This window comes from Limulus polyphemus, unplaced genomic scaffold (assembly GCF_000517525.1).
Source record: "Limulus polyphemus unplaced genomic scaffold, Limulus_polyphemus-2.1.2 Scaffold7052, whole genome shotgun sequence".
In the NCBI taxonomy this organism is placed as follows: Eukaryota; Metazoa; Arthropoda; class Merostomata; order Xiphosura; family Limulidae; genus Limulus; species Limulus polyphemus.
Genome location: NW_013672662.1, coordinates 1,459 through 13,515, shown reverse-complemented (window position 1 = coordinate 13,515; position 12,057 = coordinate 1,459). Strand labels below are relative to the sequence as shown.

Below are 12,057 nucleotides of genomic sequence, written 5' to 3'. Positions count from 1 at the left end.
CATAAAAACATAGCTGATAATCCATCTTTTAATAGTATACAAGTTTTAAGTACTTATTTTTATTAGGCAATATTTGTTTTAAAATCTGGAATTTCTCCCAGTGTGAAAATTGTAACATTTGCTCTCTAGGCATCCTCTCTTAATTTATTTACCACTCCCCCAAAAATGTATGCAATTTAATGTAAATTACTTATTATAATATTGTCATTGCTCAGGCAACGTATAATTTTTATAGCATTCAATATTGTTTGGTTACAGAGTCATGCCCCACAGTGGTATGTCTGCGGACTTACAACGCTAGAATCCGGGTTTCGATACCCGTGGTGGGCAAAGCACAGATAGCATATTGTGTAGCTTTGTGCTTAATTACAAACAAACAAACATACAGAGTCATGATATAAAGAAACAGCTCCTTCTGCCACATCCTGTCTTTCAGAAACTGTCAATATCTCTATCTAATGGTCAATACTATATCATTTATACCCATTAGAAAGGCCAAGGTTTTCATCTATTAAATGACAGAGAATTGTCAACTTCCCTTTCAGTACAAGCTTTATTCCCATGAGAAACACATAGACGAGCTTAGCTGAATTCCTAACAGTTCTTATTGTATAGTTAGAAAGCTTTTCACATATTATTATTCTGTGTTTTTTGGTGCATTATTTAATAAAATAAAAAAATATTTAGTTCACTACCATTAGTATTAAAAGTAGGGTTAAGTGTCAGACGAGAGTAAAAAAAAAAGAAGACCCAAGTAAGTACCTTATTTCTCGTTCTTCATGTGTATTCTTTATTTATTATTATATAAGTAACTAAAATATAAAAATTGAAAATTTTTGTGTTAGTTAAGGTTAGATTAGGTGAAATAAATAATAATGTAATAAATTTTTTCACAAGATAATCTAGCGAGTCGCTCCTGCGTAATGTAAATCGATAGCATATCATGCGCTGCACATTGGCCAAGTCATTTCCAACTTATAACGGTGCAAATATTAGTTATATATGATTTAACGGACAGTATAATTCAAGTATAAACACATGTATATGTTATGAGTTTAAAGCTTTTTAAAATAAACAAATGTAGTTTCCTGTTACAACTTGAAGTCATTCTAGAAAGAAAAAAAGGGTAATTTAGATTTATTTCAATTTATTGTTGTTTTTTTTTGGTGGTTACGAGGTCAGTCAAACTCTGACCAACCTTGTATAAAGTTAGGGTTGAGAAAATAACAAATAAAATGTAAAGTTTTACCGAAAAAACGTCTGAAATTTAGTTAGGAGGTCTTAAGAGATTATGCAAGTAAAATTTGAGATGAAGAAAAGTATATTAAATTTTTACATGAAAATCACTTAGCACCCAGACTAGTATATATAATACTTTCTACATTCATGGAGAAATCTTTGGTAAAAATACTTCATTAAAAAATCTGTTGTTTTTAATACAAGAGGCTTGTAATGTTTACTAAAAGTTTGCCAAATTTTGTGAAGATATATATACTTTATTAGAAGTTATATGAAAACTATAACAAGCACAAAATGGTTACAGTTGATTACTTTTCTTTCCTCAGACATTATTTATTACTGACATTGTTAAACTAGATAAGAGATAGCATTAACTACTTACAAGGAGTTCATTCGACAGATGTTTTCAATAGTTTGAAGCGCAGCCATTCTGGGGTTCTGCAGATAGTCTGGATGAGGTGGAGAACTGTTTCTGTTTCTAACAACAGATAATAAGTATAATTGCAATTTCTAAATAAGTTCCAAATTCTCACTTCTGCATGTGAGTTTTTTCTGTTTGATTGGTGCTTTCATGGACTTTGATCAAACCAAAGCTATAATTACTTGTGCTCGGTTGGCAACGGACTACTCCTTGTCAATCATTCATTGATATATGCATAGTTGCCTGAACCAATTGACTCAGGATGTATGAATACAACCCCTTAACTTTGGTCTTTTCACATATATTCATCCACTTGTTGCTTGTTTCCAAAGTTCCATTATTCGTTTTTCATAAGGCTACTTCCTCTAGCTGTGGTGTCTAATATCATAAACATTTGTTGCTTTCGCTAATGAAATCGCATCTGATGAGCAGAACTGCTAGTTTCCACTTCTCATGTTACACTCTGGAATGTATTTTCAGCTAACTCGTGTAATGTATTTTGAGTTTGTCCTATCCTTATTTAGTAATTATGCTCGCTTGGTGGCATGAAGCATTTTTTAACAGCTTATTTTAGTTAATGGTTTTCCTTTACTATATTTTTTTCAATCGTTCTAAAAGTTTCAAAACTTCCAACATTTGTAATTTTAGTGAATCCATCATTTAAATATAATATTTTAAGTACAGGATAAGAAGTTTCTTTAAAGATTTATATCTTTTTATCTCATTCTTCTTCTCAAGCGGATGAGTGGATTTGAAGACAATGAACCCCTCAAGCCTTCTAACATTAAACCTAACCTTGCTAAGCTGAGAATTGTAAAAGAAGCAGAGATTAGAAAGGGAGGAATTCTGGGGTATGGAGCTTTTGGCACTGTGTACAAGGTACGATAGAAACTATTATATAAATAAAGATTTATATCAAATTAAAAAATTCTTTATTAGTGGCTGTTAATGAATGTTGCATTGTTATATTGTTAATAAACAAGTTCATCATAAACAGGGTGTTTGGGTTCCGGAAGGAGAGAATGTCAAGATACCAGTGGCTATCAAAGTCCTCAGAGAAGGCACAGGGCCATCCACAAACAAGGAGTTTCTTGAGGTAAAAATCCATTTGATGCGGGTTTCATTTAGCAAAGTTCATAAGTTGATTTACCTTTTTTTTAGGTCACACATGTTTCTTTCTCCACATTCAACCAAATAACAAATTTCCTGATTTTAGTTACTTTGTGAAGCACTGGAAATCTGTTATTTTCATTTGATCTGAGCTCCCCAGTGGCTCAGCAGTAAGTCTCAAGTCAGGTTTCAATACTTATGGTGGGTGCAACGCAAAGAGCATATTGTGTAGCCTTGTGCTTAAGAACAAATTTGTAATAATGTATTTTACTTCTAAGGTTTTGAATGATTTATTAACTTTACAGTTTGTTCCAGTACAGTTTCACTTGATATGTTATTTCAAATTTTTCCCTCCAGGAGGCTTATATAATGGCTAGTGTTGACCACCCTAACCTCCTGAAGCTACTGGCTGTCTGCATGACATCACAGTTGATGCTCGTAACACAGCTAATGCCACTGGGTTGTCTTCTAGATTACGTCAGGAACAACAAGGATAAGATTGGCTCTAAGCCTCTGTTAAACTGGTGTACGCAGATTGCTCGAGTAAGAAGATTTGATGAATATATTAAAATATTTGACAGATAAATTTGTGAATATCATAAAAAGTAAAAGTAAAAATGAGCATAATATCATTTTAATGAACTTATATCTATTTGCTGTTTTCTTTATCAATGGGAATACCCCACTTAAAAGTAAAATTAAGTTGTTAAACTTTTAACTGTGAAAAATAATAAATCAACAACATATTTGAGAATGACTTGGTTGTTAGCATTTAAAGTTGTATTCAATTTTCACCTATAATGGTCAATATTGTCTTGTGCGTGTTGATAAATTCCTAGAGTGACTACCTGTTAATGTTGCCCAATTGTTTTAATGTTTTATATGGTTGTGTTTTGTAGGCTTTTTTTATTCAATTATGATAATGGTCTATTAGTAGAATTTTTTTAACGGAATTGCCTGTTGAAGTATTAAGTAATTTATAGCATTTAGTTAAAGTTAAAACCAATATCTATTTTTTTTTTATATAAGAAGCACAATTTGAGTATTTTATCTGTTATTTGAAATTTTTTTACTTAGGCTATGGCATACCTTGAGGAGAAAAGAATGGTGCACCGTGACCTAGCACTTAGGAATGTCTTGTGTATGTATTTTATGTATGATAATGTCATATATTATGTGTAATACATAAAGTATGTGGTTATTAACTGTGTATTTGAAAATTGGTCATTACCTTTCTAAACACTACTTTTTACCATACGCATATAACTCGAGTAAAAACAAAATAATCTTCATTCTTTGATATAGGCAGAATCTTCATGATGAAACTTTGTAGGATGGACGACAACTGCCTGTTGTAGAGACACAAGTGTAGAGGACAAGGTATCGAAAGTCTTCCGCCTTTTGTTGTCGGGACCCAAAGACGAAAGGCAGAAGACTTTCGACACGTCATCCTTTACACTTGTGTTTTTCTACAACAAGCAGTTGGCACCCATTCTACAAAGTTTCATCAATGTTCATCCTTTCATAGATTATTTATTCAGAGTGTTCATGATGAGTACAATGGAATGGGTGGCAAGTGTCTGTTGTAGAAAAACGCTAGTGTAGAGGATGGTGTTTCGAAAGTCTGACCTGAAGACGAAAGACTTTCGATATGTCGTCCTCTACACTTGTGTTTTTCTACAACAGACACTTGCCACCCATTCCATTGTACTCAACCTTCATCCTCTCTGCATGACAACCACACATATATCATACGAGTAAAATATTTTGCCAAACATGCATCAAATTACATATATTTACTGAAAGCTGTTAGACTATGAAATGATACATTTTATTGAAATATTTAAAACATTTTGAATTCACCTCATGATTACATAAACACATGGCCAGCCAAACCTTACAAGAAGATGAAACAAAAAATGTATTTTTTTAATTAATCTAAATTTATGTTTTGGCATAAATATTGCTCATAAACGTTATTACGAAAATACTGTGTTAGTATTCATATTGATGTGTTATTGTTTTAAAATTATGTTTTATTTCACCAGTGCAAACACCGGGTTGTGTTAAGATAACCGACTTTGGGCTGGCAAAACTGCTGGATATCAATGAAGAGGAATATAAAGCTGCCGGAGGAAAAGTAAGTAATTTGGTTTAGTAATCGATTGTTAATGTTGAATTATAGTCGGTTTTAATGAACTCAAACAAAATTCATGTGTTAACTTTAAACACCTTTTAGATTTTATTTTTGCTGTTATTTCTAGATTTAATGACAAAACTTCCTCATATTTGTGTTGATAGTAGTCGTCGTATTTTGATGGTTATATTACTTTGATCTTTTCAGATGCCAATAAAGTGGCTTGCTTTAGAATGCATTCAACATCGAATATTTACTCACAAAAGTGATGTTTGGGCATTTGGTGAGTATTGTTAGTTAAACTTTTAAACGTGATGGAACGTTTAACTTGAAACCTTCTCTACTGAGGATCACTCAATTTTATAAGGTTGATGTTTTAGGTCTAGGGCTATTTTAGGGACTTTTTCCATCATCAGTTTTATTTCTTTAATTTCACTCTCTGATATTGTAATATTACCTGACACCAACGTATCCATTGTAACAAGATTCTGTGAAGGGCAATACATCTTTACAAGATTTTCTAACAGTGTGTATATGTTGGCTTCCTAGACCTTGTTCAAACAGATCAAAGGCTTGTTACAGCTCCATCAAGAGATTTAACATGCATGTTTTTAAATGGAACTGCTGTGACTATAATTTATTTTTTGGTAGCCTTTCTCATAAAAGTAGCCATTGATATTTGAGTGTAGCTAGGGGGTTGTGAACTTTTAACTCAAGGCTAGGAGACTGTGAACTTTTAACTCAAGGCTAGGAGACTGTGAACTTTTAACTCATAGCTAGGAGACTGTGAACTTTTAACTCATAGCTAGGAGACTGTGAACTTTTAACTCATAGCTAGGAGACTGTGAACTTCTAACTCATAGCTAGGATACACAAATTAGTTCTGAACACAATATATATGTTTCACATGCAGTAATGGTCCACTGTATTAACATATGTAAGTCACACACATAAGGTGTAATCAACCATTTATATCAGAAATTAAGTTTCTTATTTAGAGAGTTGGTGATTTCTCCAAGTTGTGTAATTTAAATCCTTAAGTGCTAGTATGGGGTCCATATGGACTCCAGACATATAATGGCTAACCCTTAAGTGCTAGTATGGGGTCCATATGGATTCCAGACATATAATGGCTAACCATAAAGTGCTAGTATGTGGTCCATATGGACTCCAGACCTATAATGGCTAACCCTTAAGCACTAGTATGGGGTCCATATGGACTCCAGACATATAATGGCTAACCCTTAAGCACTAGTATGTGGTCCATATGGACTCCAGACCTATAATGGCTAACCATAAAGTGCTAGTATGTGGTCCATATGGACTCCAGACCTATAATGGCTAACCCTTAAGCACTAGTATGGGGTCCATATGGACTCCAGACATATAATGGCTAACCCTTAAGTGCTAGTATGTGGTCCATATGGACTCCAGACATATAATGGCTAACCCTTAAGTGCTAGTATGGGGTCCATATGGACTCCAGACATATAATGGCTAACCCTTAAGTGCCTAGTATGGGGTCCATATGGATTCCAGACCTATAATGACTTACCCTAAAGTGCTGGTATGGGGTCCATATGGATTCCAGACATATAATGGCCAACCGTTAAGCACTAGTGTGTGGTTCACATGGACTCCAGCCAAATAATAATGACTCCCAACCTATTAACTTTGTACATTTTTTTTCCCCTATGTGAACTTTATTGGATGGAAAGGGATGCTGATTAAAACATTCCTTACAGATTATTTAACTACATCATCATCTTTACTTGCAATGAACTAACTTGGGGAGTGTTACTGGATGGAAAAATTAATTAAGTACTTTAGGACCAATGAAGTGTATCACAAGTAACAAAAACTTGGTTTGTACACAGGTGTAACTCTGTGGGAACTACTGACGTACGGCGGCCGACCCTACGAGAACATTCCTGCTAGAGAGGTTCCTGACCTACTTGAGAAGGGAGAGCGTTTGCCACAACCGACCATCTGTACCATTGATGTGTACATGATAATGATAAAGTGTCAGTGTCAAAGTTTGGTTTATGAAAATGTTTCTTTTTATAATCACAGAATTGGGCATAAACTTGAAACCGATAAAAAATAATATATTATTATATGTTGTATCTTATTTTAGAACTGAGTTAGGAAGTAAACAAGTGGGAAAAAAATATATCAGGTTTATTGAAGAAACTGTATTTTTAAAGTTGGCTTCAGAATTTTGACAGTAATACATCATAAATCAAATGCTCACTGTGTTTTCCTGTACTTAAATATCTAGCTTAAACTTAAAGCATGTGTTCTTCTCAGGAATTTATTGTTTATTTTTATAGTTTCATTGTTTACACAATGACTAAAGATATTTAAGATGTTAAAATGTGACACAATTTGTTCTTCACTTACTGAATGAATGAGAAATTACAGGACCTGAAATTTAAAGTTAGAAGCATAAAAACAGTTTTCATTTTTTTTAATCATTCAAAATAATATTATTTAAGCACCTGGAAATGATTTCTGTTTATTTTTTTTTCTACTAGGTTTTGCTTTTTTTACATGGTGGTGTTTTTTTGAGGATATGTCAGACCTTCCCGTGTCTTAAGATATTACTTACTAGGAATATACCATTACTCAGGGTTTATTGTGTCACATGATGTTACTTAATGATGGGTTTCATTAGCCAGGTCTTATTGTGTCACACAATGTTAGTTAATGAGGGTTTTCCTTAGTCAGGTTTTATTGCATCACATGATGTCAGTTGTAAGACTAACCATAAGTCAGGTGCGTACAACCTGTACTAATTTAAAGTTTTCATTATTTTTATAGGCTGGATGTTAGATGCCGAATCTCGTCCCTCCTTCAAAGAGTTATCTGATGAATTTGCTAAAATGGCCAGAGACCCAGGCCGGTACTTGTTCGTCTCGGGAGACAAACTGATGCGACTTCCAAGCTATACACCTCAAGATGAAAAAGAACTGATCCGTACATTGAGCATGCCCATAGAGGGTCCAGAAGTTATCATGGATGCTGAGGAGTATCTACAACCCAAACTACAACAGAACAACTCCGATACTCCTCCCCCACTCACTCCTGTCAAGGTACAACAAAAAATGTGGGCCTTTATATATAAAATTTCATTTTCTGACTATCTTACTGGTCACAATTTTTTTTCTTTGTGAGGAGGGAGGCTCTTTTACAGTAGTATACATTGAGTGTGTGTGTCAGCTTCTGACTAGCTTACTGGTCACAATTTTTTCTTTGTGAGGAGGTAGGCTCTTTTACAGTAGTATACATTGAGTTTGTGTGTCAGCTAGGACTAATTTAAATGCTGGTTCCTAATGTCAGCAGCTTAAGAAATAAGATCAGTACTGTCAAAACTATCTTGGAAGAGTACTAAAAATTATTTCTTTTTCATCACCAGAAATTTATGGAAGATAGAGGCTACGACAGTGACCCAGTGCCCAACCCAAACAATCAGTCATCACAGACAAGAAACAACAGACCAGACTGCAAGTACGCTCACCTCGAAGCAGCTATTACGAATTCCCCTAACAATCGTGTGAGAGAAAACAGTGTTAACTCTGGTCGATACTGTTCAGATCCTCTTACAATATATGGAAAAGGTAAATTTCAATTTGTTCACATCAGAACACTAATCAATTTCGAGTATTTTGTATGGAATTTTATATCTTTATATGAAATTTTTGTGCAGAGATATAACGTTTGAGGGTAATCTGTAACTCTTATCTCAAAGTATACTAAATTTTAAAACCACCAAAATGTTGCCTTTTTTTTAAAAATCATCATTTATCTGTTTTTTTTTATAAAGTTTATTAAGAACTTGAATATTTTGTATTTATTTACTGATATGAGAATTATGAAGTATAGTTTTTCATGAGTGTGTGTGAACATTACATTTTGGTATACATAGTTTTGAGAAATAATACTATAATACTTTGATAAATTCAATCATTTTCGAGAGCTTCTAAACAACCCTGAACACTGACCAAATATGTTGACAAACATCACCATGTGTAAAATTTTGTAGGTTATTATACGTTACTTTCTCTTATCATCCAGATGACGAAGGTGACGATGATGATGCTTTCATACACAATAGTGCTACTTTGCCAAAAGGCATCAAACAAGATCTTCGACTAGAGCTTCCAGTGGATGAAGATGATTATCTGATGCCTTCTCCTCGGCCATATGGCCATACAGGAGCATACATGGACTTGATTGGAGACACCAAAATAACAGGCAAGTTTTTTTTACTTGTTAATTTTAGAAACCAAGTGTCAGTTTAGAAAAGTTAGAGTTTCTGGTTTAATTGTTATATATTTACAACTCTTTAGAAACCAAGTGTCAGTATAGAAAAGTTAGAGTTTCTGGTTTAATTGTTATATATTTACAACTCTGACCCTACTTCGTGTTGGGAATTTCTGGTGATAATCTCCAAAAAAAAGTGGTTTTAGGAGTTTGACTTTGGGATAGCAAAGAATTTGATTAGGGGTTGGAGGTGGATCCTCCCAAAAAAATTACAGTCAAGCATTTGGTGGGTACAGCCTAGTGCATTTTAAAACTACATTTTACCAGTTCATTACATTAAAAATTATACTTTTATGAAAACCCATTTGCTGAGATATAATAACTTACATTTGAAGAAATAGAGAATATTAAACTTGTTTTTCTCAAAAAAAGGTAAACTTCTATTGATCAAGTTAACTTTTCAAGTTGATGCTGAGTATCATACACACCCTAGAGACGATGATTAAAATAAAACGTATTCGGCCTAACAGTTGTGCGATTTTCCTTTTGCCCATCCCATGTGCACCAGTGATAATATTAAAAATGTTCATCTTACTGTTTTATCTATATGAGAACAATCCACTTTTTATGCTTTCAACATCATCCAAGATATTAGAATAAATATAAACAGGAAGTAATATCAAATAATTCCTAACGTTTAAAGAAGCATGAAATATCACCACTATTTATTGTAAGATGTGTTTCTAATAACAGGCAAGTTTCCTAACTAACATCGTGCCATAAACAGGAAGTAATATCAAATAATTCCTAACGTTTAAAGAAGCATGAAATATCACCACTATTTATTGTAAGATGTGTTTCTAATAACAGGCAAGTTTCCTAACTAAGATCGTGCCAAGTGTAATTTGATTTTGTTGATGAAATAATACCACATGAAAATGTACATCGTAGCTGGTCAGTTTAAATAAGTAATTTGAATTCATTATTTTATATTTCACAGCCTTATGTTTTTAATTTGTTTATGGGGTGAACTTATTTCATAATTATTTTTTGTATTTTTCCAGATGCAGGAGCTATGAGGCCGCAAGATTACTCTCGTTATGTGCCAGACTTTGTGCCAGTGAATGGGCAGCCAAATGGGCTAGACAATCTTGAATATCATCTGATGAATCGTGACCACGATTATGTCAATACACAGCCACGTAAAAATACAAGCAGCGAGGAAGACAGTGATGATCACGAGTTCTTCAACGACTACGATCGACTGAGACGAGAGCTTCAGCCACTGAACACCAGAAGAAGTGAAACGACAGTTTGAGTTTGCTCGTTAGGCATTAAAACAAGCACAATTTACTTTCATCCATCCAAGTTCAAGCCAAAGTTTCAGTGCTTATATGTTACATGCCTGTTACTGGTTAGCCGTTTGAAAATTCTTTCAGAATATGGATCGAGTTACATCAGTTACAGGATTGGAAACTGAAAGGTGTAAAATCGCTAGTGTATTTCACGACAAGTGTCAAAAAATGGAATTCAAAAAGTAAATATAAAGAATGGATATCTGTATATAGATTTAATTTTTTGCACCCAGGTGTGCAAAGATAAAAATTCAAACTTTACATAAGGACTACCTGTTCTAATACTTACAATTTTGGTAGCCATTCTGATATTTATGCCTGAAAATTCATGTGCCTTGATGTTCTTTCCCGTTTTTTTTAATCTCAGTGTTCTATTTATGTTTAAGTTTAGAGCACACGTTTTGTTTTCTTTGCTTTAGAATAAATGTTTATTGTATAATTTTTTTTTAAAGAAGACTACACTACAAGCAGTTGTAAAGGTGTTAAAATGTGCAGATCAGGTATTTACTCAGTATTATCTGTAAAAATATATGGTTAAACGAGTGATTGGTTCTGTGCCATATATGTACAGAAATAGCACGCACGTAGAACAATGTTTGTTTTTCTTTACGTTTAGTCAAGTGTAGAAAAACAAGAGACAACGCTAAACATAACAAAAATTTAGAAATTCTACACATTCCACATCTGAAAGTAGAAATAAATTCATACAGTAAAAAAGTTCCATCAGCAAAGTTTTCCTTCTGGTGTAATTATTATTATTTTATGTACATATTGCTTCTCTAGTGTCTTTCTGATGCTGGGGGAGAAACCACTAAATGCTTACCGTGTTCTATTCTTGAGACAGAACTTGATAAAGAAAGTTCTTAAAAACCACATTCTGCAACTCGCATAGGAAGGTTTGCAAAGGATATTTTAATCGTGTAATTGTTTTTATTTTTATTAAATAACTAGAAAAATGCTTGATATTGTTACTAAAATATTTTAGTGTTCCAACACTGCTAAACTTTGGCCAAAGTTATCGTGTCAGTGACACCCAAGAACGTGCTGTTTAGTTTCCCGTTCGTAATCTTCTTTATAATCGTGACTTCACTAATAATTTTTGTAAGTGATGAATTGTGAAAAACAAAACATTCCAGTCATGCATAGGTAGTGAAATATCACGAGTTTTTGGACACATAATTATTGATCCCACCTAAGCTAATAATGCTTGTAATCATCAAAAGACAAAACTTGTTTTCTGCTTTTCACAATTTGATAATGAAGTTTTAATCAGATACAAAAATCCTTTTGTGAAATTTGTGTTACTAGAGTGAAATCATGTATATTGTGTTTTTACTCCTATTATACGCAAGTCAACATCAGTGTGCTCTTTTCCTTCAGGCATCATAGCATTTCCGTATTTCTGTTCGTGTTAGCTCAGTCATATAAAATTGCCATCTGGAATTGATTTCATTTTTTTCATTATCCAAATGTGCAACCATAACTGCCCATAAATTGAAAGACATTATTATAAAGTACATTCCTTTTCT

General features: G+C 33.4%; 1 protein-coding gene across 1 annotated transcript in view; it reads left to right on the top strand.

The window, feature by feature from the left end:
• The window catches only part of LOC106474302 (epidermal growth factor receptor-like), a 30,559-nt gene extending 18,510 nt beyond the window's left edge, over positions 1-12,049 (top strand). Inside the window, exons 17-27 of the mRNA XM_022402625.1 lie at positions 2,365-2,539; positions 2,658-2,756; positions 3,128-3,313; positions 3,848-3,911; positions 4,819-4,910; positions 5,115-5,190; positions 6,785-6,931; positions 7,731-8,002; positions 8,326-8,527; positions 8,985-9,164; positions 10,238-12,049. Coding sequence (XP_022258333.1) covers positions 2,365-2,539; positions 2,658-2,756; positions 3,128-3,313; positions 3,848-3,911; positions 4,819-4,910; positions 5,115-5,190; positions 6,785-6,931; positions 7,731-8,002; positions 8,326-8,527; positions 8,985-9,164; positions 10,238-10,491 — 1,747 coding nt within the window. The 3' untranslated portion in view covers positions 10,492-12,049. The remainder of the gene's footprint in view (positions 1-2,364; positions 2,540-2,657; positions 2,757-3,127; positions 3,314-3,847; positions 3,912-4,818; positions 4,911-5,114; positions 5,191-6,784; positions 6,932-7,730; positions 8,003-8,325; positions 8,528-8,984; positions 9,165-10,237) is intronic.
• The last annotated feature ends 8 nt before the right edge of the window (positions 12,050-12,057 follow it).